Source organism: Pararge aegeria, chromosome 27, assembly GCF_905163445.1.
Source record: "Pararge aegeria chromosome 27, ilParAegt1.1, whole genome shotgun sequence".
NCBI classification, from domain to species: domain Eukaryota; kingdom Metazoa; phylum Arthropoda; class Insecta; order Lepidoptera; family Nymphalidae; genus Pararge; species Pararge aegeria.
In genome coordinates, this window is record NC_053206.1 from 4,428,647 (window position 1) to 4,456,246 (window position 27,600).

General features: G+C 37.7%; 3 protein-coding genes across 4 annotated transcripts in view; 2 read left to right on the forward strand and 1 right to left on the reverse strand.

Moving 5' to 3' along the window:
* The first annotated feature begins 3,579 nt into the window (after nt 1-3,579).
* LOC120635554 lies at nt 3,580-6,600 on the forward strand. The gene is made up of 3 exons (XM_039906569.1): nt 3,580-3,623; nt 4,228-4,473; nt 5,450-6,600. Exons 1-3 carry the CDS (start codon nt 3,590-3,592, stop codon nt 6,472-6,474), a joined length of 1,305 nt encoding a protein of 434 aa, XP_039762503.1. The 5' UTR covers nt 3,580-3,589; the 3' UTR covers nt 6,475-6,600.
* A 469-nt stretch (nt 6,601-7,069) lies between these two features.
* On the reverse strand, nt 7,070-19,447 carry LOC120635824. Of its 2 annotated transcripts, none has more exons than XM_039906991.1 (7): nt 19,365-19,447; nt 18,704-18,904; nt 16,277-16,507; nt 13,007-13,161; nt 11,346-11,502; nt 10,179-10,443; nt 7,070-8,311 (listed from the first exon to the last, which is right to left on the reverse strand). In XM_039906991.1, exons 2-7 carry the CDS (start codon nt 18,723-18,725, stop codon nt 8,140-8,142), a joined length of 1,002 nt encoding a protein of 333 aa, XP_039762925.1. In that variant the 5' UTR covers nt 18,726-18,904; nt 19,365-19,447; the 3' UTR covers nt 7,070-8,139. The 2 variants fall into 2 exon arrangements, with proteins under 2 accessions (XP_039762925.1, XP_039762924.1); XM_039906990.1 differs by having other exon boundaries at nt 19,261-19,447.
* Nucleotides 19,448-20,228: 781 nt separating this feature from the next.
* Nucleotides 20,229-27,600, forward strand: part of LOC120635821 — a 53,164-nt gene continuing 45,792 nt past the window's right edge. The window contains exons 1-2 of the mRNA XM_039906986.1: nt 20,229-20,395; nt 20,731-20,771. The gene's annotated coding sequence lies outside the window, so the exon portion shown is untranslated. The remainder of the gene's footprint in view (nt 20,396-20,730; nt 20,772-27,600) is intronic.

Genomic DNA, 27,600 nt, shown 5'->3' on the forward strand with positions numbered 1-27,600 from the left:
TGAATATATATAGATAAACTAAAGTCAAATTTTTTTACTTGTCTTTTAATGTAAACAATCATCAGTCATCTTAGTACCCATAACATAAGCTACGCTTACTTTGGGGCTAGATGGCGATGTGTATGTGATGGTGATGTATTGTCGTAGTATATTTATATTTATTTATTATTTAATTATTTTGATACTTTTAGTGTAAAGAATATTTGCAATTTTATTCAACTAAAAGTTAGTCTTTGACTGCAATCTCACCCGGTGGTAAGTGATGATGCAGTCTAAGACGTTAGCGGGCTAACCTGTTAAGAAGTATGGTAGTCATAACCCCCCCTGATCGGTTTCCACGCGTCATCGTACCGGAACACTAAATCGCTTAGCGGCACGTCTTTGTCGGGAGCCACGACCGACTGAAGCCTCCCCCCAGACAAAAATAAAGTTTAAATAAAAAAAATGTTAAGAAAATAATTAGAAATACACCTACGTAAAGAAAATCTCATTCTATTGTGTTTGTTTTTATATAATTTATCGCGTACTTTTTTTTTTATAACATACTTTATACTAAAGATTAATGAAAACTATTTTTACACTAGCGTACCCAGCCCGCTTCGCCGGGCTAGATTTTGCTTTATTTTACAATAAACTTACATCATTAAATTTTTAATTGAAGTCTCATAATATATTAAATCATTTATTTCTCTCCGTATTCATTCTCTTCTATTCTCTTCTCGAGCGGGGGAAGATCATTATCTACACCCATGTACACCCAACAATAGAATATCATCATAGTAAATAAAAGCTTTATTTGACAGTTTGACAGTTCAAAAATAGGAGTGCTCCGATCGTCACCAAACTTTATACTGGATTACTCGCCAGGTCAATCCGGAGATTCCCTGAAAGTTTCATTGAAATCGGTCCAGCCGTTTCGGAGCCTATACGGAACATACCCACACACTTTCTCTTTTATATATATAGATTATAAGACAATATGTCAGTGCACAGTGATACTGGAATAGTGTAATATGATCACCCACCATCGTCATTATTTCATTTGAAATGTATTAATTAAATAAATCATTTATAATGTTATGTAAGTTATAGAAATATTTTAGTTTTTTTTTGTGTGTGAGCAATGAGACTAGGCGATTATTGAAATAAAATCTTCACATTTAACGCAACGCAATTTATTCATTTATTCAATAGCAATTTTATTGCAATCGTCGAGTTTAACAACAAATTTTAGCTAATTTTCACAGAATCAAGAACATACAAAATTCATTTATTTCAAGGAGGCCCAGTTTATAAGCACTTTTGATAAGTCAAGTCAGTCTGTTTGTAGTGACTCTACCACCGGTTCGGAAGGCAGATTCTACCGAGAAGAGCCAGGAAACTCAGCAGATTGCTTGACACCGGGTACTTGACAGAAACCGTGTACGCGACTTATATTGAAGCGTCAAAAAACGTTTCTCGAACAAACAGCTAGTCATTACATACGATTTAACAGATGAAAGTAATTATTTTACCTCTAATGTTTACCATAAAATGGAAAAGTGAGAAAAAGTTCGTGACCTAGCAACATTCCGGTGGACGTGTGGCTTGCTCGGGGCGTTGTCACTGATTTTGGGCACAATGCCCTGCATACAATAATGGCTGAATGAGGATTCTGTATGTTCTTTATTTAACTTTATATATAATGGCGAGAAGAACTCTATTGAGTCTATGCCAACTTTTTTTTGATATCATACAGAGAGGTAAAGGAACCGCAGATAAATAAAAAACAATAACACTGAGTAGGTAGGTTGTAAAAACTTGTTATCTAATATTAGTGATGGGATGTAAAACTAGGATATATTTATGGCAATAATTTAAATGAGTGATACTTTTCACAATAATTTTATTTCATACAGGATCATTAGAAACTTTATAGCGATCGTAGACATTTATGATCATTTTCAATTAAAAAAAAAACAATAGGAATGGAATAAAAGTTCTCACCTTTGGAAGTAAGTTTGCGTTTGTTATTTTGCTTTGTTTTAGATGAGGTTAGTATTAAGATTAAAAAAAAATTGTTAATTATAAAAGATTTTTTTCAAACACAAAATTCTATTTTGTGTACATATATTGTCTGTGAACTTTATATATATATATATATATTGTCTGTAAACTGTATAAAGTTTTACGCGGTGACAACCAACAACTTAATGTGGGTTCGATTCCCACAACTGGAAATTTTTTGTGTGATGAACATGAATGCTTTCAGTGTCTGGGTGTTCATCTGTATATTATAAGTATTTATGTATATTAGTCATCAAAATATTCATCAGTCGTCTTAGTACCCATAACAGAAGCTTCGCTTACTTTGGGGCTAGATGGCGATGTGTGTATTGTCGTAGTATATTTATATTTTTTCTGGAATATGAGTACAAAATATACACACGGTACATATTCCAGTCAAAAAATGCTATTCTATTCAATTGAATTTGTTGTTGTTATTATTGTTGAATTAATTGTATGAAATTATGTATCTTCCATTAATTTTTTTGTCAACGTGTAATTAAAATCAATTAGTAATAATAATGTTTGTAAAAAAATGTATTATTCGACTGGTAAACGTAATTTTTGTATTTGTAATATATTTTTAGTGATCAAATAAAGATTTCGCTTTGTATGTCTGTATTTCATTTCATTTATAGCGATTTTAGTAATACCTATGTAGGTCATTGAACCGGGGCAAGTCAAAGTACTCCTGTTTTTCGAATTTGCTCACTTTTAAACGCTTGCAGAAGCAACTTTAATTTTTGTACTAGCTCTTTATGTCATTTTAAATCGTCCTAAAAAAACGTGTCAAACACGTACTCACGTAACTAAAATTTAGTTATTGAAGTTATACTTCTTTTGGCGCGTTAGGGTAAATGATGAGAGTAAATTTTTACGATGCGCGCGCACGCCGTCACAAAAAACTGACACCATGAAGTTAGCTATAGTCAACATTTTAGTTTTTCTAAAAAAGGTTTGACATTTGACTTTCAATTATTCAAACAATACCTTTTCTCTATTAGCGAAAGATAAAATTTTTGAAAAGATTTTAATCTTGTTACGCCAAAGAAGTATAAGTTCTAACTCGTGTACATAAGTACATACACGTTTTTTTTTCTTATTCCATTACAGGTTAGCCCTTGACTGCAATCTCACCTGGTGGTAAGTGATGTTGCAGTCTAAGATGGAAGCGGGATTAGCTGTTATTGAGTATGGTAGTCATACCCCTAATCGATTTCAACACGAAATCGCACCGGAACGCTAAATCGCTTCACTTTCTGTATGTAGGGTGGTAACTAGCCCCGGCAAAACCTCCCACCAGATTAGACCAGAGGAAATTCAGAAATAATAAATTCCCAAATTGGCCCTGCCGGGAATCGAACTCGGGACCTCCTACTCAAATTCACAGCGCTCACTCGTCAGTACTGCGCGCAGTAGTGCCCAATTGTCTGAGAAAGTAGATACAGGTTGTATACTTTCTGGAGGTAATAAAATATCACTGAATGGCTGTATATTATTGCACATAAAAAAAAGCAATATAAATAGTTTCATTTCTACCAAAATGTATTATTTATCGCACACAATACATGTAGTATGTAAGTATTGCGGTATTCATATTTAAAAAAATATTTGTTCATATCAAACGCACCTATGCAGCGTTCGAAAAAAGGTTACCATTGTGGGGACTTAATTCGTAAACTTACAACTAAAGCTAGGCGGTTACCAAACGTATTTATTTTTACACGCTTTATAATAGCTTCATATGTATGTATGTTTGTTACAGACTCTTTTGGACTTGATTTTGACCCTCTTCAAACAGTCTGTGTTCGTTCAAACTCTGTAGATATATTGAGAACTGATAACAATACGTTAATTTGATAAGATTATTCCATTTTTCAATTTGCAAAATAAAATTTTTGTTAATTTATATAATTTTCATTTTTAGACGATAAGGCAGGAATTATGTTTATTTTAATTTCCAACCATTATCTTTAGCCGATTTCTCTAATATTAACAAATTTGATGGTAAATAATTTTGGCTATACTTAATGAAAATAGTATTAAGAAAAACTAAATATCACGCTTTTATAAATAAACTAAAATACAACCTTTTAGTATGGTTTTTGATACTAAGTTAATTGTTTGTAACAATACGCCGAGCCTGGTAACTTCCATACAATCGTTCGATAAAATTTTCAGGCTATTTCTCAGTGTTAATAAGACTGAATAACGGTTACTTGCTATTCGCTGCGAATTTGGACGACTTTCACACCATAGCAAAGAAGTTAGTTTCAAACACTATGGCCGATCGCCTAACTCAGATAGCCTCAAAGCCGTCGATAAGAGATAGCGAAGAAAGCACCGATCTCGACAAAAGTGAAGAATCAACTGAGGATGTCAGTTTACCACCTATAAAAGGTGTAAGGAATGAATCTCCCTTAAAAGGTACTCATCATTATCAGTGGCGTGCACTGATTTATTTACCAGGGTATGCGTACAGCAGGAAGACTGCATCAAATGGGAAAAAATCCTCATCCTATCCGAGTTATATATCAATTTTTAGGGTATGCAGTGCTTTTGTGCATGTATGAAGTGCACGCCACTGATCATTATTACCCTATTACCGACCTACTAAAGTAGTTAGTGCTTTAGCTCGCAACGAAGCAGTCGTTTTCGAGCACTAACCTCTGTATAGTTAAAGTAAAATGTTCTGTCAAAAGCGAGCTAAGGAGTTGTGGGCAAATTTGTGCTTTATGACAATGCAAATAAGATCTTTACTAAGAATATTTTACTCCGGCGTTCAAGTATTTCCATAACCAATCGGCTTTCTAACAAGCCTTCTATCCAATCCGCACTGAGCCAGTGTGGTGGATTACGGCCTTAAAACCTCATTATAGGTGGAGAACCTTGCCCTGTAGTGGATTGGATTTGTGATTGGTTGGATGTGATGATAATGACCAATAACGGATTTATCCACATCTGTATACGCCAAATTCAAATTCAGATGTTACTGACTGACTGATAAAACAGTATCGAGCATAAAGTCTATTTTAGACACTCCACTGTTAAAAGATCGCCACTGTTAAAGATAAAATTCTTTTTTTTTCATTACGCACATTTTAATATACTTCAACAGGCAAAGAAAACGGTAAAACAAAAGAAATATTCCATCTCAATCAAGGCACGAAAGTAGATTTCGATGAATTAGTGGAAAGAGTGAAAAAAAGATTATTTTTAGATCTAAAGCAGATATATCCAGACAATATACATAAGGAAGTTATTCCAAGTAGAAATGATAAAAACAAACAAAAAAGCGTTAATAAATTAAAAATCCATGATTATAACAAGTTTATTAAAAAAGTTGCTTCACGGATTACAAAGCTAAATAAAAAAAATGTGAAGGCGAAATTTGATAAAGCAGAAATGTCAGCTTTAGATGACGAATCGACTAATAAAAAAGAAAAGGTCTCTGCGCAAAAACAGAACGCAAAAAATACTGAAGACCAATATAATATTCAAGAAATGCCACCTTCTGCCGACGAAGCGTCTTATGAAGAACAAATTGTGGAGAAACCTACTAAAAATACTAACAACAAATTTAATAATGAAAAAAGTTCAACTTTTCTTGACAAAGCTATCAACGAAGAGCGAAATGTCGCTAATCAAAATAAAAAAATTGTAACAAAGCAGTATAATATTGAAGAAATGTCACCATTCGCTGACGAACCACTTTATAAAGAAGATATTTTTAATAAGCCTGCTGCGAAACAAGAAATTCAAACAGAAGTAGAATGGTTTGATTCTGAAGACGCATTAAAGGAACTATGTACAAACGGTGATAAAAATTTAAAACCAATAAATAGAAAGGTAAGGAAAATTAAATCGACTACTGATAACTATAGTCTGTACAAGAAATTGGATATGACACAAAAAGAGAGCTATGAAGATTATGTTACGCCGGCAAGAGAAGTTAATGTTTACGCAAGTTCAGAAGTTAAACAACGATATAATGTAGAAGAAAATAGCCCGATCCATAATAGATATAAGATAATAAATAAAAGTTACAATAATAAAAACCCTAACATTCATGGAGATACGCAATTAGAAAAATCAATAAAACCACCAAATAAATACGAATATGCAGAAAAAGTTAAAGAATCAGATGAAATAAAAGCCAAAACAGAAAACCTTTGGTATGACAACGAAGATAAATCAAATGTGGATACCATTATTTTATCAGGCGCCTTGGAAAAACCAAAATTTGGAACAAGATTTCCTGCGAGGCACACTTATAAGGCAACTCCAAATTTTGTTGCAAACCTACCAGTGGTGGTAGAAAAGTACAATTTTAACGAACCGATACCCGAAGCGGACCGTGAACGTGAAACTCTGAAATATTTAGGGAATCCGCCAGCGAGCATTAATAAAAAAGTTCGTTTAACATAAACCCATTATTTTTTGTCTTTGCCAGCTAACACAATTTAAAAAAGATTGAATATACACTCTTTTTTTTTTTTCTAATAAAAGTATTTATTGAAATATCTGTTATCGACTCCTCACTATGACAGTTAAGGGTGCGTTTGTATTCGTCTCGCTTTCTGACTAATTACCCAAATAAAATAAAGCCCCTAAGATAGCTACTAAGCGATAAGGCGGCCTTTTGTATACTGCTTATGCTTTTTTTTTCATGTAGCGTGCAAATAAAGAGTAAAAATAAATAAATAAATCGTAGTCAGCTATCACGAAATCGAATAAGTTAACGTAGGCTGAAAAACTCGTATTGTGCTAGGTACGAATTTTTCTGAACACATTCGTTCCAACGACCATCAGTTTTACGGAATACATAAGCGCCGTTTACCACTTTTGCGTGCTCATTCTTTAACGTCATTATTTTATTTTAATTTAATTACAGGTGGTAAAAATTATAAACCATACGAAACTTAATAAAGCAATAAATCAATGATAAAATCAATATTTATTATATGTTAAAACGTACAATTTGTTTGAGGTACACAAAGGTTTTAAATATAATCACACAAATAAAATTAGCAAAGTATTTACATAATTAAAACAGTCCGTTGGTATAATTAAATTTATCAAATAAGTCCTTTATTATGTTAATGCTGAATGCAATTCGGTTATAATTTATTTGTCAGCCATAATTTAAAAATAAGTAGGAATTATTTGTTATATTTAACACTTTCTTAAACCCTAGTTTATGTTTCAACTTCTAACATTATATATATACACTAAATCTCATTCGGGACAAGATATGAGCTTTGGCACACCAGGCTGCTCTGGAGCGGGATGGCGGGCTCTAACGATTATCATCACATGTTGGTCGTGATAACCGGGACTGCTTCACGTGCTCTCCTAGTTACTGCCTACCTTCCACATCCCTACTCGAGGAAGACCTTACCTTACCTAACCTTACTGACGAAAACAAAAACGGCTAAACCACCGCCGGTTTAGCCGTTTTCGTATCATATTAAGATTGGAAAATTTTAATCATAGTTTCTTACCTGTCTTAAAATATATCCAAAATTATATTTTATATCTTTTATAAATACTCAACAATAACGTTTTTTTTCCGCTAAAAGCAGGAGAATCTGTATGGTGTAATTTGTTAATTAGGTGTAACACAACGTTAACAATTATTCATTGTAAAGTCAACATCTGAGGATGCTCCGGTTTCGGAGCGGAACGTGCGTATAAAAATTGAAGAAATTATAAAACCGATTAACGTCGAACCGAGCCGAGGTCAGAGACCTCGCAGGAGGCACCCTCGGGTCGATGTCTCCCACCTTCCTCCCGTCGTCGAGCCCTGGGGCTCTTCTCATGGCGAGCTCTCGCGCTCGCCCCACTCCCTCGGTGACGCCGTAGCAACCCCTCAGGTGGTTATCGGCAAGTTTCCATCCAAAGAAGAAAAAGAAAAGAAATCACACCCTACAGATTCTCCTGCTTTTCGCGGAGAAATTAAGCTTAGTTTCCATAACATATTCTGGAATTCCGCAATGAAACGCCTACTTCTATCCAGCCTTTTTCTCATCTCGCAAATATTTTTATAATTTATATTTTTATAATTTGACTTCGACTGGATTTAAAATTCCCTTATTCGTCATCCTCGTCGTTGGAAATTTGTATTTGGTTGGATTTTATCGTATGGAAAACTTGAAACAGTTCGGAAGTAGGCGATATGGCAGCAATTTCTGCCCATTTCTGCAGTGTACTAAACGTGTTCTCGCTTTTGATTTGTAGTATCACCTTCATTCTCTTGTTCAATCTGAAAAAGACAAAACTAAATTAAAAAAACAAGTTTCAATTTTACCGGAACGCAGCATTATTCTTTGTTGCTTGAGAATTGGTGAAGTCGATGCCGCCACGGGCTATACAGGGTGTTGCGACAAACTCCGGCATGTCGGTGACTGTGGCTGTGTTGTTACCATTATCACATATACGCAGTGGCGTGCATAGCCCTTGGACCCAGGGTATGCACAAGGTGTTCAGCACAAACATAAAGTAAAATTTATATTTTAGATATGTCGGTTTATAATCAAATTACTTTACGAAAGTTATATTTTTGATTGATTTAACACTATCGTCTATCTACTGCTAATTGAATAAAAGTACATACTTTGATTTACGTCACAAAATTATGACACACCATTCGGCAGCATTTTCTAAGCACACTGAAGATGATAATGTTTTTTTCCAACATGTTTTTAGCGTCTTGATGAAAATTATTAATATCACAATATCCTTTATCATTCCACACTTTACGTATATTGGACAATAAAACAAAAGGAAAGCAAAATAATCGATTGGTGTGTACAAAGCCGCTTAGTCAAGAATAGTTTTCGTAATATTTATTATTAAACATACGTTTTACTTTATCACCTTTTTTTGTGGATATTTGTAACATTGGTACACACCTTCCTTTGCGAATGATTTCTAATTTTACGATAAAGGGATAGAAATTAAAGTTGTCTCTAAGTACTTTTTCCAGGCACACTGAAACCAAACAAAGACCGCACGAATATGCTTTCATTATAAAATAAATGAATAAACTATAAAATAACGTTAACACATTAAACTATCACTACTCAAACTTTTATAAGTTGCTGAATTTATGCACTTTAACCGTTTATTTATCACCAACGCCATAGAGCATTGTTCGAAGGTAAACAATAATGGCGATTGAATATGCTAATGATAATATTGCAATCGAAATTAGTCAAAATATGTCTTTAATTTTTTGTAAGTATGGGTACGAACGCTATTTTATTTTGATATGTCAACAATAAATAGAAACAATATTTATTGTTAACTTTCTCACTTTCCAATAATTCCTGGAATACTTTTCATAAAAAAATCAAACACGTAATTGATTATCCACTTCCGTAAGCAGTGCTTTATAGACACCCATACATAGAGAATTTATGAATGAAACTGTTCACACAAGACCGATGCTAATCTTGTAAGTACAAGCGCACGATTATAACATTACACGACACACACTACTAACTTGCACGCACACATCTAGCAGAACGATTAATTCTTTGGGCGTGCTTATTTTATTTGATATTTCTATGCAACAGTAGATGGCGTCATATGTCGAGTGATTCATAATAATTGATTTACCCTGCAATCGATAACATGAGATTTAAATGATAATATAGGTATTTCTACGTGTTTTAAAAGGTAAATGTTTAGCATTTACGGTTAAAAATTAAAATACGAAGTAGAAAATTTTATTTTATAAGCTATACCTACGCCTCGCGCGCTCTGGTTGCGCTGTCGCCTGTCTAGCGACAATTGACCTAGAAGTTTGGCCGCTCATTACTAGATGGCGCTTTCATATATTTTTTACTTAGTGTTTTTTTAATTACAAAACTTTAATGGTCCTATCTGAAGGTTCTTTAAGACCCTGAGGGTAGGGTATGCACTGCTTATTTGCATATATGCAATGCACGCCACTGCATATACGCAACAAAGATTTTGGTTATTCTTAGCGTTGCCGCATTAGCCCCGTCCTGGAATCAAACCTAGATCCCCGCAATCGGATGTGGAACATGCTTACCACTGAACAACAGGTTAAGAGGAAAGACTTAATAAGAAGAGTAGTATACAGGGTGTTTCAAAATACGTACATCGCAGAGTCAAAAAAATCTGTCTCAGATTTGACAGTCAACGTGTCCAATATTGGCGGCGCTGGTCCAAACATTTGTGACAAATAATTCTTTGTTGCTTGAGAATTGGTGAAGTCGATGCCGCCGCGGGCTATACAGGGTGTTGCGACAAACTCCGGCATGTCGGTGACTGTTGCGGTGTTGTTACCATTATCAAATATACGCAACAAGGATGGTATGTCTTTACCATTCAGGCATGCGTCTTCGAACTTTTTGTATCCAAGACCTAAAAAAAAGGATAATTTAAAATTCGTATACGCCGGCCGATTGGCGTGGGCAGCGACCCTGCTTTCTGAGTCCAAGGCTGTTAGTTCGATTCCCACAACTGGAAAATGAACATGAATGTTGTGCCTGGGTGTTTATCTGTATATTATAAATGTTTATGTATATTATTCATAAAAATATGCACCAGTCATCTAAGTACCCATAACACAAGCTATGCTTACTTTGGGGCTAGATGGCGATATGTGTATTGACGTAGTTTTTTCTTTTTTATTTTTATATTTATAATATGGGTTCCTTCAAATCAATCGTGAATAGGCATCTCCGAAACTACATCACTTCACTTTTGTTCCAACATACAAACATACTCTAAAGCTCTTAATTAGTATACAAATCATACAGAGACAGGCATGCACCGGGTTCCTTACCAGGGTTTCAGTCAGCAGGCTTATTGCATAAACAGCAATATATATATATTGTATATAATCTTTATATATATAATTCTTCTGTGCGTGTGTATGTCACTGAACTCCTCCTAAACGGACCGATTTGAATGAATTTTTTTGCATGCGTTTGGGTGGCATCCTGGATAGTTTAGATTCACAAATCAGCCCGACAGATGGCGCTGGGGTCCGCTAGTATATATATAATAAGCATTATATATCAATTTAGAGGTAGGCAGTGCTTTTGTAAACGCAACGTTGGTCGACCCCCGACGAGTTGGACAACCGACATTAGGACATTAGGCGCTTCGCAGGTAGCCGCTGGATTCAAGCGGCACAGAACCGTGGAATTTGGAACTCCCTACAAAAGACCTATGTCCAGCAGTGGACGTCTATCGGTTTATATGATGATGACGATGAGTGCTTTTGTGTACGTATGAAGTGCACGCCACTGATATCATACCTTGAACGCAGGCCCTCAATAAATTGGAATGCAACGTGCTGACCAACGCTACAGCCTGTCCCGGGGGGCTCGCCACGTAGAGAACACCACCTTGCTTCAAGTTCGACACCATTTGGATACTTATGAAGATGAGATCACCCAGTTTTATAGTTTGCACCTGGAATTTAAAAAGTTTTCTTTATTTATTTTTTACTACTGAATGTGTCAAGTTTATTTTGGGTTATAATATGGGATGAGAGGATCCTACGGCCATTCTTTTAATTTTTTTTTTAAAGAAATAGAGTGTCTATCTGCGTATGATTCAGCTGTCTCTGCATAATATGAGAACTGTATCTGCGCTTGTAATATAAATTGCATAGTTGGGAAATGTCTCTGGATATATACCAACGTGGCCGCATTTGGTAAGGGAAAACTCTTTCGAGCAACCATAAATTTTTTTTTGTTTTCTTTTTTTACATACATCGCCATCTAGCCCCAAAGTAAGCGTAGCTTGTGTTATGGGTACTAAGATAGCTGATAAATATTTTTTTTTAATGAATATAATACACATAAACACTTATAATATACAGATAAACACCCAGACTTTGAAAAACAATTAAGTTCATCACACAAACATTTTCCAGTTGTGGGAATCGAACCCACCACCTTGGACTCAGAAAGCAGGGTCGCTGCCCACTGCGCCACTCGGCCGTCTAATTCTAGTTCTAATTGTATAGAAGGAGCCGCCAATGTTACCAATAAATAATCAATCATAAGAAGGCTGAGAGTCACTCAGCGGGCGATGGAGAGAGCCATGCTCGGAGTATCTCTGCTCGATCAAATCAGAAATGAGGAGATCCGTAGAAGAACCAGAGTTACCGACTTAGCTCAAGAAGTCACAAAGCTGAAGTGGCAATGGCCAGACATAGTTCGGAGAAAGGATGGACGTTGGGGTCCCAAGCTCAAATGGCAGTCCCGCACTGGTAAGCTCAGCGTTGGTCGACCCCCAATGATGTGGACAGATTATAGCAAGCGCGTCGCGGGGAGCCGTTGGACATAAAACCGTGGAATTTGGAACTCCCTACAAAAGACCTACTTATTGGATAGAAGCAGGCGTTACTTTGCGGAAATCCATAATATATTATGAAAATTAAGCTTAATTTGCTATACTCCGCGAACAGCAGGAGAATCTGTATGGTGTAATTTATAATTTCTTCAATCCGTATACTCCACTAACAATTATTCATTTTTAAGTTGTACTTAACAATTATTCATTTTTAAGTTGTACTTAACAATTATTCATTTTTAAGTTGTACTTAACAATTATTCATTTTTAAGTTGTACTTAACAATTATTCATTTTTAAGTTGTACTTAACAATTATTCATTGTAAAGTCAACGTCTCCTGAGGATGCTCCGGTTTTGGAGCGAAACTTGCGTAGAGGGTACATTGCCGAAGATATGTTTGGTGTGGAGTATACAGATTGAAGAAATTATAAATTACACCATACATATTGTCCTGCTGTTCGCGGAGTATAGCAAATTAAGCTTAATTTTCATAAAAGACCTAGGTCCAACAGTGGACTTCTAACGGTTTATATCATGATGATACATTATTTATGATGGTGATATATTTTTCCTTACCACCTGCCCTTGACTGCCTTAGACAAGTAATACACATACCTGAGGCCTCTTATTTCCATTGACAGCACTTTGGCTATTCTTCAAGGCTTCCACAATTCGCGAAGGCAGTAGTCTTATAAAGGTATTGATCGGTTCATCTTTTATTTGCTCAGTCAATTTTATCACGTGCCAAGTTCTCGGACGGATCGCTATAGCTGAAACGTAACGCAAACATGTGATGTTAAATACTTATTTAAGTTTTTAATTTTTTTTAAATTGTGACCGATAATGACGGTATACACCTATAATTGATTACATGGCACTGGACAGAATTTGTAATTCTAAGACATAACTTTTTTATTTTATGAATGTAGTTACAATTAATTGCTGGTGTGTCTATTTTGAGAAAGAGGTAAACCGCCGAATACAACTCGGATGGGCAGCGTTCGGGAAACTTCGAGACATCTTTTCGTCCAAAATCCCTCAGTGCCTGAAGACCAAAGTCTTCGAACAGTGCGTGTTGCCAGTGATGACTTACGGATCCGAAACGTGGTCACTTACTATGGGCCTCATAAGAAGGCTCAGAATCACTCAGCGGGCGATGGAAAGAGCAATGTTGGGAGTATCTCTACGTGATCAAATCAGAAATGAGAAATGAGGAGATCCGTAGAAGAACCAGAGTTACCGACATAGCCCAGCGAGTTGCAAAGCTGAAGTGGAAATGGGCGTGGCACATAGCTCGGAGAACCGATGGACGTTGGGTTCCAAGGTGTTGGAATGGCGACCCCGCACAGGTAAGTGCAGTGTTGGTCGGCCCCCAACAAGGTGGACAGACGACATCAAGCGAGTCGCTGGGAGCCGCTGGAAACAAGCGGCCCAGGAACGTGGATTGTGGAACTCTCTACAAAAGACCTATGTCCAGCAGTGGACGTCAATCGGTAGAAGTGATGGCAATGTGTCTTATGAATAAATAAATAAATAGATAAATTAATAGATAAATAAATGAGATACTATAAATCTATTTTTTTTAACACACTATAGGGACAGTAGTCCTGAAAATCGCTTACCTATCGGTGATCCCTCCCTTAAGATAGATATTACATACAGAACACCTATTTCTTCTTAGCTTTATGATTATTTTTGCTGTTTACATGTCAATCTTATTATCTTGTAATCTCGGAATCGGCTCCAACGATTTTCATGAAATTTAGTAGACAGGGAGTTTCCGGGGCGATAAATCGATCTAATTTCTATCTATATTGGACATACGACTATTTTTTTAACTCTACTCATTCGCTGACGAAGTCGCGCGGGGGTCCACTCGTTAATAATTATTGTGAATGTCATGGTCACTGGTTATCGATGTACATATAAGGGAATATGTAAAATATTGTACAAGTTTATTACTGTATATGGTAAATATGTATATTGTTAGTGTCCTTAACAAATAAATAAAATGTTTTGGTTTGTTTGTCAGTCCTTAGTGCTGTTTTTCGGATTGTGTGTAGCTGATTTACCCTGATGATTTTAACAGCGTAACGCGGGCTTGTTGGCGAGCCTCGGAATGGCGCTCCGCCAGGAAGAGTTTGAACCCTAGGGCTCGAAGAAGCGAAGGGATCGTCGCCTCTGGCGCATCATGTGAGGCCGATCCTCGGCTCGGGCGACGATTGGAGTGAAAGGGTTACGGACGGTGATTAGTCCGCACGCTTCCGAGAACGTGGTGCGAGCCCACGTCCGGATGACGTCGGAAGTCGGGGACCTCGTCGTCGCCGGCGAAGAAGCTTTGCAGTTATTATAGGGAGCATTGTCAGTAGTAATCTGATCGTCAGGGTCGTGAAGGATATGTTTAGGCATCCTCTTGTTTAGAGATGATCCTTTGATATTTAAGATTTAAGATTAAAATTATTGAATGGCTCATGCTTCATAAATTTTATTCAGTAGACGATATCTAAAATCGAAATATAAACCTAGAGATACAATATTTTAAATATTGTATCTCTAGGTTTATATTTTTTTTTACGTTACATTATTTAATTTCAAGTTGACATTGTAATTTAATTTCCCAATTTTTGATACCTTAATTTTATGACATTTTGTATAAATTGGAAAAATAATTTTATAATTAAGGTGTTATTATAATTTGCATGCCATAGAATGGCAGATTTTAGCACGTAACTTGTTATTTTTTATTATAAGACCAAATTTGTAAAGCTGCAATCACGCAAATAAAGATTTGAATTTGAGATGTCTCTCAATAAGTTCAAAGTTTATATAAAACGTAAGCTCACAGAAAAATCCTATTATAATATTAATGATAACTTAAACGATAAAAAAGCTTGGGTGTGAATTGCTCTAGCTTCATAAGTGAATATAAATTTACTGTGAGATGGTGATAACAAAAAAAAAAAATTTGCAATCAGTTTGTTGTGGGCTCTTCTTAGACCAGGGCGCGTTTGGAACCCTCGTTAGGTAGGTTTAAGTTGGCGAACGAAGTTATCACTATCCCCTTACAATTATGTAAACATTTATGTATGAACGCTTCATAAGTGCCTGTGATAGGCATACATGAATAAAGAAAATTTGAATTTGAAATTTAGAGTGGCGCTAAGGTTGGGTCAGTAAAAAGAAGCCGCAACTATGAGACGGTTGGGTTACTCCAGTTTCGGAGCGAAACGTGCGTAGAGGGTACATTGCCGATGATCTGTTCGGTGTGGAGTATAAGGATTGAAGAAATTATAAATTACACCATACAGATTCTCCTGCTGTTCGCGGACTATAGCAGATTAAGCTTAATTTTCATAAAATATCACGGATATCCGCAAAGTAACGCCTGTTTCTACCGCTGCGAAGCGATTTAGCGTTTCGTTAAGATATCGCGTAGCAATCGTTTAATATAACTCTTATATCTTCCTTATACTTAACTGGTCTTATACCTAACTGGTTAGCCTGTTACCATCTTGTTGACGGCCGATTGGCGCAGTCGGCAGCGACCCTGCTTTCTGGGTCCAAGGCCGTGGGTTCGATTCCCACAGCTGGAAAATGTTTGTGTGATGATCATGAATGTTTTTCAGTGTCTGGGTGTTTATATGTATATTATAAGTATTTATGTATACTATTCATAAAAATATTCATCAGTCACCTTAGTACCCATAACACGAGCTACGCTTACTTAGGGGCTAGATGGCGATGTTTGTATTGTCTTAGTATATATATTTTTTGTTTTATTAAAATTCACGTATATAACTACAGTGCTACAATTATATTTGACAGCCAGAGCTACCTGGAACCTAAATAGGGTTAAAAAAATAAAAAAGTTACAAAACTACATACATTTCAGTCTTAGCCGTGTAACAATATCAGCTATTTCATCCCCAGTGAGCGACTTCACAGTATACTTCTTCAATACACAAGCGACGCTTGCTGGGGTCATCGGCAGTCTGGCGTTTCGTACCGCACGTGATATGTCACTCCAACACAAACCGAACTCCGACGTAATTAGCATACAGCAGTCTTGGAGGGGCATCTTACTTATTAGCATTTGTAGCTCTCTCAAATGGACTTCTGAAAATTAAGAGTATAATCTTTACTAACTTCATTTTTTATTTATTTTAATTATTTAATCGAAAAATACGAAAAAAAAAACAAAATTTACATTTAAAAGGTGTAAAACATAAGCTCTCAAGAGTTTTCACCGTAACACCCTGCGCTCTCGACAATCATTGGTCGTGAATAACTCGCTTAACACTTAATTCTAAAATAACATTTGTGCTAAACTAAACTAATTAATGATTGTTAACGTATGACAAGTGGCGATAAATAATAAGTACTTAACAAAAATTTACAGCTAAATGTGAGTAACAAACATATAAAAATAATTATATGACTTTTACTTCATTAATCGCTGAGTATTACTATAGTACACTATCTTAATATATATAAATCTCCTGTCACGATGTTTGTCCGCGATGGACTCCTAAACTACTGAATCGATTTTAAATTAAATTGGCACACCGTGAGCAGTCTAGTCCAACTTAAGAGATAGGATAGCTTAGATCTTTAATTATAGTCGCAATTTTATTTTATTGCAAATTAAAATAATAAAAATAATAAATATTGCAAATTATTTGTCTTTAATTAATTGACAGTCACAAGTTATATATATATATATATATACTACTATACTCATTTAAGGCTTAGCGATACTGAATACTTTTAAAAATAAAATCAAACGCAGACGAAGTCGCGGGCAACAGCTAGTAAATAATAAATAAATAAATATACTACGACAATACAAACATCGCCATCTAGCCCCAAAGTAAGCGAAGCTTTTGCTATGGTTACTAAGATGACAGATGTATATTTCTATGAATAATATACATAAATACTTATAATATACAGATAAACACCCAGACACTGAAAAATATTAATGTTCATCACATATATATTTACCAGTTATGGGAATCGAACCCATAGCCTTGGACTCAGAAAGCAGGGTTGCTGGCCACTGCGCCAGTCGGCCGTCAAACACATTAATAGTTCTAATATTTCTATATATGCTAATAGTTCTTACTTATTGTAATTAATGAACATTTTACAATAAATATTTCATATTATATTTGTTTTTATGCTGTAATAGTCCAATGATTGAATATTGCTTGCTACAATGGTGAAGGAAAACATTGTGAGGAAACCTGCATGCCTGAGAGTTCTCCATAATGTTCTCAAAGGTGTCCACCAATCCGCGCTGGGCCAGCGTGGTGGACTTCAGCAACCCCTTCTCATTGTGGGAGGAGACCCGTGCTCTGCAGTGGGCGGGCGGTAATGGTTTTATTTGAGTCTTCTGATGATGATAAATAGCCCAGTAGGTAGAAGTTTGACTTCACAGGGGGGAGCGAGTTTAAATCCTAGCATGCATGACTAACTTTTCTAAGTTATACATGTTTAAAGCAACACGGCCCCAGACCAACCAAGTGCGGAAAAGGCCCAGGAACAGAAGAAGAAGCAACAAAAATATAACTCGCTTTAACAGTGAAAGGAAGACATTGAGAGGGAAACATGCCTGAGAGTTCTCGATAATGCTCTCAGAGGTGTGTGGAGTCCACCAACCCGCACTGGACTAGTTGGTGTACGGTCTAATGGAAGACTTTGGTCTTGACCGCTTCTCATTTTGGAAGGGGAACTGTGCCTTGTAATGGGCTGCTAATGGTTTGATACGATGATATTTTATTGACAGCTAAATACAAGTGTATTTTGATACACTTCAGTCTCGTACAAGACTATAATGATACCTACTGATAAAAACTAGACAACATTATTATACAAACAATAATATGCTAGCTTTATCTTTTACTAACGTATGCCAGTAATACAAGCAAACTGTTGTTAGAATCTTAAGAAGTATAATAAAAAAAAATTATGTCTGATAGTAGATTTGCCAAATTCCACGGTTCTGTGCCGCTGGATCCAAGCAGCACAGAACCGTGGAATTTGGAACTCCCTACAAAAGGCCTATGTCCCGCAGTGGACATCTACTGTTGATATGATGATGATGGTCATAAAATTAAGCAATTATGGCTCAATAAAATAAGGAAGTTATTATAGGATGAAATAAAATTACTGAAGTTTATAACTTTTGGCTAAGAGAACATAGGGCTATGGTTGGATGGTTCTTGAGATTACCAGTGTCAGCATAAGTGGCAGCTAGTTAGGCCAGCCTCAAATTTTTCGTATCAGTAGATTTATAAACTGGTTACTTACTGCTTATGGATGTCGACAGCATTTTGTAGACTTGTTTTCGAGTCTTCAGCAATTTTTAAACTATGACTTGGTATCAACTTTTCATATGTATATTACAAGGCTCGGTGATATTAATGCATTGTTGTTAAAAACAAAAATTCGCGTTCATATTTGGCACCTGCTCAAGTTGAGAAGTTCATAAGACCTGTAAGAGCTTGGAATCTGGAAATAAACATAGGATAATATTTCGGGTGGGATTTATATCGTGCGTTTGAAATTGTTTATTTGGAGACGTCCTTTTTTTATATTAAGCAAACGCATATTATAGCTTATGCAATGTTTGTGAATGAATAAGTAAAAGAACTAGCGATACTATATTATAGTTCTTATAAAAATCGTAGATATCCCCAAATAAAAACCATGATGGAAATCCCGCATTAAACTAACTAGAACAAGAAGTTGCAGGCAACAGCTAGTTTGACAATGTATTTTCAATAATCTCGTTGTTTATATCCGTATGACATTCCCAACATTTTAACTTGGATTGCGGGAGCTTTATATGTCTGTCATATACTTACACCTTAGCAGCTCCAATATTGGATTTTTTATCCGGATATCACAATTAATATTAATTATGTAAACTGTAACACGTAAGTTCATTAGCTATCAAAAACAAAATTACCTATTATAAAACCTTTACTTTCGGTCAAAAATCTTGAAATAAATAAGTCGTCCGTTATTGTTTGAAAATTCAATCAACCGCCACAGATTACGATGACAGAATTCATTATTCATCCACAGAGTATATGTATACAAACCTTACTAATTATATGTTGCTAGAACAAAATATATTGTTGCGGAACGCACATTCTCGATTTACAAAACCGGTACAATTCAAACAAGTTAATGAGTACATGGTATAAATTAAAAAACCATTGTATCGTCATTGCTAAACACCTTAGAATTACCCTATCTCAGATCTTGTAGTATAGAGATCAGTGTTTCACGGCTAGTACAGCATTCTAACTATCCGCATTTTAATATTTATATCTTCTTTGGCTTCTAGAGTCTGCGTGAAAAAAATCTAAATTTTAACTCGTAACCTCAATGCCCGTTGGTTGACATGTATTTATTTCCCTAGTATATAGTTAAAACGTTAGATCATGACGGCCGACTAGCGCAGTGGGCAGTGACCCTGGTTTTTAATACAAAGGCCGTGGGTTCGATTCTCACAACTGGAAAATGTTGGTGATTAACATACATGTTTTTCAGTTTTTGGGTGTTTCTATGTATTCTATAAGTATTTATATATATTATCCATTTACATATATATTACATATTATAATATTTGTCAGTGTTCCGTATATCAAACGTTTCCAAAGTGCAGCATAAATACTTTATTTTTATTTTATTTATATTAATTTATTATTTTCTATCTTATTATCTAACACTGAAAAGGAATGTAAATGTCACGATTCGAAACGTTCGCTAGCGCCACCTACCTATCAACTTTCAAATGTCATTCGCTTTCGGACTTTCTCGCTAACGTACAACGCGGCGCAGCGCGCACGTCCTTGTTAATTCGGGACTTCAACACTTCCTTATCATCCACTATCTTCGACTTTCGCTGCCAGCATATATACTCGAAACCGCCGATGAGACCTATGGAGCCAGGAGCGGGGTACCCCAAATAGGAGAATCCTGCATCGACCGGTAAGTGGCATACGTACTTACGTTACTTATACTTTCAGTGTTAGAACTTAGAACTTTACAAATATTCCATACATACTTTTCCTACGAGCCGAATCTTTTATTACCAAGGCTTTTAAGTATTTGTGCTGGCACTATTTATTTTATTTTGTAATATTCCTTTGTTCACAAGTAACAAAACTACCCACATACCGACCGCATTACATCGTTATTTCTCAAAAACTACGTATTATTTTTCGATAATACTTATGCGTGTTATTTTATCATAATCTAACTAATCCAATTGATATTTCAACATATTATTACGTATTTTGCAATTTTCATTATTTTTTTAACAGGTTGAACGCAACGCGTTCCTTCCGCCACGGCCATTATAAAGGTACATTCACATAGACCTAGCAAACATAATTCAAATAACAATCAATTTTTACACATTTACGGATTGTCTTTGTTTTTTCGAACAAGACAAGTAGCATTTTCGTGCTATAACCCGTATTCCATAGGGTCTTTTCGCCTTTTCGCGTCCGACGCCCAATTCGCGTCCAAACGACGGTACACTGTTTTACAACAGTGAAAAATAACAATACCGACACACCAATCTAAACAAGAGCGCTTCTATTGATGTTCGGACCTATGACAGGTACTCACACACAAACAAAAGATCTGTGCGTGCAACCCAAATTTAATGAAAAATAAACTAATCTTGCGTGTGCAACCAACAAGTGCTGACGCGCGAATCTGTTGTAAAAAAAATAGTGAGCAGCTGTACTTTTCACGGTAAGTATTTAAGGTGTTTATGTGAAATTTAGAATACTTTGTTATCCCTAGACCTTAATTGTGAACCACACTATAGGAATACCGATGTTTGTGCTTATATTTTTCTACTGACAGTTTTATATAAGGTGGACGCGAACTGGTACATAAAATTTATAAAAAAACCACTTTGCGTCCGCTGTGGACGCAGATTACTATTTCTATTTCTCAGTAAGATGTTTAATTAAATACGATAACATGGGAAAAACAATATAAACTTCCTATCAATTTTAACAACATTAACATGCATAATATGATGGCCGATTTGCGTCCATATTATTAGAAATATAAAAAAAGATAATGAATGTCAAAAATCAGACGCACAGTTTTCCTACATAAGAAACCCTATAACATTTTGCGTCCATCTTTTTATCACACGAAAATAATAGAGTAAAATTTATATAATTTTATTTAAATATACTCTTTATAACCTACCTAACCTAAAAATATACAATTATTATACGAAAATTATTTTATGTATTTGCCAATATTTGAATTTTGTTCCATTTTTAGGGTTCCTTACCCAAAGGGTAAAAACAGGAACCCAGTACTAAGACTTCGCTGTTCGTCTGTCACCAGGCTGTAGCTGATTAATCGTGATAGTAAGACAGTTGAAATTTTCATGGATGATGTATTTCTATTGCTAAAATAAAACACGGAACGCGCGAGTCCGATTCGCACTTGGCCAATTTTAAAGGCTTTGTACCGAAATGGTAAAATAGAATCGTATAAAACCATCGACATGATATTCGAAATAATAGTGAATCTATTAATGGAGTTAGTTGGAGGAGAAAAAAAAATATCCTGAAGTGCAATTTATGTGAACTTTTATGATATCAGCAATTAGGTATTAAATAAATGTTTTGATTAAAATCACAAGCTTCCCTTTTTATTTCCTATTTCCCTTCCTAATTATTTCTAAACATGTGGACGCCAATTGGTCCACAGGCGGACGCAATCTGGATTTTGTGGACGCAAAATGGGAAAGTCGCCTGTTTCAGCTATTTGTACCTGTGTAGAATAAAACATCAGATGCGTTGTCCAAAACTGTGCATTAAACTTGACAAGACTATATAGGGACTACATTACAACCATATTTGATTAAAAACTACTGCGTGGACATTTTTTTTTTCACGTTCAAACCTAACAACTCCACTAAGTGGACGCAAACAGGCGAAATGACCCTACTTTGTCTTTGTTTTTTCGAACAGGACAATAAATTTCATTACATTTCCATACTACACCATTACTTACGTTTTGTTTTTGTTTCTTCGAACAAAGCAAGCAGTATCTTTGTACTGTACACATAATTTACCTTTTTTTCACATTCACAATACTACTATCATACCCAAGCACTACATGCCGATTTCATACTTTTCATACCTATCATAAAATTATATTTTTGTTTTCGTACAAATATTTATAACATTTAAGCACCTTCGTGCTAAATATACAATACTGATATAATAAATAGAATTATAGCTGTATTAGCGAGTTACATATATCTTAATATATATAAATCTCCTGTCACGATGTTTGTCCGCGATGGGCTAAACTACTTAACCGATTTGAAATTAAATTGGCACACCATGAGCAGTCTGGTCCAACTTAAGAGATAGGATAGCTTAGATCTTTAATTATAGTCGCAATTTTATTTTATTGCAAATTATTTGTCTATAATTAATTGACAGTCACATGTTATATATATATACTACTAGACTCATTTAAGGCTTAGCGATACTGAATACTTTAAAAACAAAATCTAACGCAGACGAACTCGCGGGCAACAGCTAGTTATTTAATATGGAGTTAATTCAATTAATCTTCGAAAGAGATCTTTCTCTTAATAGTATTCAACGCATGGCTGATTGCATTAACAATGAAGCAGTTCAAAGTAAAATAGAGAAACATTTATTAACCATGAAGACCAATTAGCCATTCGCGATATATTTGATAACTTATATTATGTTGTTCAAATTGCATTAGACAATTTAAAAATTAATATCAGAAAAAATAGTTCGGTTCATGTACCTCCTTTATTTCATCGTCATCCAACGAACCTACCTACTTTTTCACTGCCTACTTTTAGCGGCAATGTTACTGAATGGAATGCATTCTACGACTTGTTCAAGTCTTTAGTTCACGATTATGAAGAATTATCCGATGTGCAACGTTTTCGTTATTTGTTGTTGTCATTACGTGATGAACCGTTAAAACTTATAAAATCTTTTGCCCGTAACCGATTCGAATTCGAAACCGGACGGCCGAGTGGCGCAGTGGGCAGCGACCCTGCTTTCTGAGTCCAAGGCCGTGGGTTCGATTCCCACAACTGGAAAGTGTTTGTGTGATGAACATGAATGTTTTTCAGTGTCTGGGTGTTTATCTGTATATTATAAGTATTTATGTGTAATATATTTATAAAAAAATATTCATCAGCTTTCTCAGTACCCATAACACAAGCTACTCTTACTTTGGGGCTAGATGGCGATGTGTGTATTGTCAAATACAAAAAAAAAAAAAAGAATTATCAAAATGCCTTACAAATGTTAATAAATTGTTACGACAATAAGAGGATTATTGCAACGAAACACTTCGATAGAATATTCGATGCCAGTCCAGTTAACGATAAAAATTTAGAACATAGTCTAAGAGACATGATCAAAATATGCCACGAGAATTTAACTGCTTTAAAATGGCTAGATTTACCAGTTCAACAGTGGAGTTTTCCACTTTTAAATATTTTACTTCGTAAAATAACTCCTAGTATTCGCAGACGTTTCGAATTATCTTTATAATCTTCAAGTGAGATTCCGCTTGTTAGTGAGTTTTTGGACTTGGGAAGGAGTTAGCAGCCTTAGAGGGGATGTCCGCTGCAAAGTACAGTGCACGTCAAGAAACCATGTACGGTACCTCGCGCCAGCCTACTTCTGTTACTCGTAGCGTATTAAACAAAATAAGGTTTGTGAAAATTGTTTATTCAAGGGCCATGACACTGCATCTTGCGTCTCGCGTTACAGCTGCCGCATTTGCTCACAGCGCCACCATACTTCATTTCATGAACCTAGTGAAAAACCAACGCATAATTTAGTTGCTGAAGTGCCTCAATATATGGAAAATAATTTAAATTTTTCAACTGTTCTTCTTACTACTGCGCCACTGAAACCAATAAATTCAAGCTTTCATTCTAACATCATACGCGCTTTAGTTGACCAAGGATCTCAGGGGACCCTTATTACAGAGTCTTGTGTTCAGCGACTTGGTCTTCAACGATTCCGTACTTCTCCAAGTGCAACTGTTACGGGCATAGGTGATAAAGATAATCAACCCCGTGGTTATGTTATGTGCGAGATAACTCCGTACAATAAATCGGAACCTAAACTTTTTATCGAAGCGCTTGTTCTACCAAGAATAACTAGTTATGTCCCTACGATTCCTAGTTCATTCGAAAATATTTCTCATTTACAAAATCTGCCTCTAGCAGATCCAGATTTACGTTCTTCTCGACCTGTTGAATTATTTATTAGGGTCGGACTACACCGACCGAATCCTTCTTCATAATATTATTAAAGGACCATCAGGCACGCCTGTGGCCATAGATAGTATTTTTGGATATTTTCTCAACGGTAAAATCCTCGTTCGTTGCCTTCGAAAATTTGTGTAAATGTTAACACTTATCAACTTGATATGCAAATTCAAAGGTTTTGGGAGCTTGAATCAGCACCTGAAACTAAGCCTCTTACTAAAGAGGAAGTTCTTTGTGAATCCATTTTCATTAAAACTCATTCCAGAGATTCAAACGGCAAATACACCGTGGCCCTTCCATTCAAAGAGAATACTTCTCCACTTGGTGATTCCCGTGGAATCGCTCTTTCACGTCTTCACAGACATGAGTCGAAACTCTCAGGTAATCCTGCTTTACAATCAGAATATGTTCAATGTCTCCAAGAGTACCTTGACCTAGGACACATGGAACTTGGAGGTTTGATTTGGTGATTTGTTGTTGTTTTCGTTGTTTTTTCCAAAAGCCCTTCTCAGGGCTAGTAGTAGTAGTAGTGGTTGTTGTTATTTTCGTTGTTGTTATTGTTGTTGTTGTTGGTGTTATTGTTATTTATGGTTGTTATTGCTTGTTTTTAAACGGTCGTGCATCCAAACGGCTCTGGTTCGTTGCCGGTGCCGTGCTGGGTTCCACCCCTTGGGGGGGATCGTCTAAGGGCCCTTTTAAGGGCCACTTGCTAATTGTTGGTTTTTCGTTTCTCGTTGTTTTTTCCTTTCTTTGCGTTGTTTTTCATTTGTTATTGTTACCTATTTTTAAGTGTTAACAGAGGTTGTCGGCTGGCACTTTACTGTGCGGTCCCTGATCGTTGGCCCGCCTGGCTTTCCAGACGGGTGGACCATTGGAGATGACGGATGACTTGGGCTCATCCGGAATGGATGGTGCCCCTGGTCCTGAAACGCGCCCGCGTCGCAGGGCGGTCTTCTGCCCGTACCCCTATTGTGGCGAGGTACTCGCGCCGTGAGGATTCGGCCTCGCCAAGCTCTCGCAACTCATCTGTCTCAAGGAGTACGACCCCGATTCCTAGGGGGAACTATGGGTTAGGGAGCGCGACGGCTGAGCTTAGGGCGGCAGAGGAGGAGACGAGGGAGAGCGGATTGAGTCGGTTCCTCCGGGACCGCGTGGTGGGGCGGGCGGCCCATACTACGGTCTTTGACCCAGAGGAGGGGATGGCGAGTGAGGAGTCTTGCCGAGAGGACCCCACCAAGCTCGGCACACAGGAGCTGCGGGCTTGGGCGGGAAGGAGCACGGCGTCCATCATACAGTTGGCTACCAAGTCCAGCCATCTAAAAGGGACGTACGTGAAGAAGTTCAAGGAGGCGGCCTCGGAACTCCAGGCCATAGTGGAAGCCCTCACCACGCGGAACGAGGCCGAGGAAACCCGCCGTCTGCAGGCGGATAACAACCGCCTCCGCTCTGAATTGGAGATAATCAGGGCGGAGCAGAAGGCGTATCGGCGGGACTTCACTGAAATGAAGACCGCGATGGCCAAGGAGGCAGCGAGGGAGGCCTCGAAGATGGCAGCTGAGGGAGCTTCGGCGAAGAAAGCGGCAACGGGTGCGCCACCTGCTTCGGCCTTGCAGGCGGATGTCCTGGAGGAGTTAAAAGCCTCCATAGTGGCCGCAGTTGGGAGGATGTTGGACGCCCGTTTTGCAGGGATTGAGGAGCGCCTTCTTCCTGAAAGGGTCGTCCGCCCACCGTTGTCCTCAGACATAAGGGGCCCGGCTCCTCCCCGTACGGCTGGAGCTCCACAGGCAGGTCGGGGCCTCTCGGGCGGCCTCGGAGCGAGCCCGGCCTCAGCGTCGCCTGGGGCACCCCCGGCGACGGCGGGCCCCAGCCGAGCAGCGCCGCAGGAAGAAACCTGGTCGGAGGTGGTGACCCGAAAAAACAGGGCCAAAAAGACTCCCACCAGCAATCTCCCGACGGCAACACCGAAGAACCCTTCCGCGGCGGCCGCTAAGCCCAAGCCAAAGCCCAACCTGGCCCCGCCCAAGACTGCAGCCGTAGTAATTACCCTGGCTCCAGAGGCGGCCAGGAAAGGCGTGACCTACGCTCAGGTCTTGGAGCAGGCGGAGAGAAGGGTAAATCTGGAGGAGCTTGGCATTGGCGCGGGGATGCGGATTCGCCGCTCTGCCACCGGGGGCAGGCTACTGGAGTTGCCTAAAGAACAAACTCAGGACCAGGCTGAGGTGCTCGCGGAACGTCTCCGAATAGCATTGGAGGGAGTGGCGGAGGTCGTCCGCCCTACGAAAACGGTGACACTCCGTGTTACCGGGTTGGACGATTCTGCCACGGCCGTTAAGGTTGCGGAGGCGGTGGCTCGGGCAGGGGGCTGCTCGCTCACCACGGTTAAGGCAACTCAGGTGCAGACGGGCTCCTTGGGAACTGGCTGGTCCACTGTCTACTGCCCAGTGAACGCGGCCAAAAAGGTCTGCGACGCCGGACGCCTGCTGGTGGGCTGGAGCTCAGCAGGAGTCCAGGCGCTGGAGCACCGCCCTCTCCGCTGCAGCACCGCCCTCTCCGCTGCTTCAGGTGCATGGGTATGGGACACACGACGTCTTTGTGCCCCTCCAAAACCGACCGGAGCAAGATGTGCTACCGGTGTGGAGAGGAGGGCCACAGGCACGTAGGATGCGAGAGGCCCCTGCGCTGTGCCGTCTGCGCGGATGCATCTCAGCCGTCAGGGCACATCATGGGCGGGAAGAGCTGCCACCCCCCTCAAGGGAAAGCCCGAGTTGTCCCCTCTCAGAGCGACCGAAGTGGCCCAGCGCAGACCGAAGACACTGATATGCCGGCAAATGAATAGACGGCATATCAGTGTACTCCAGGCGAACTTAAACCA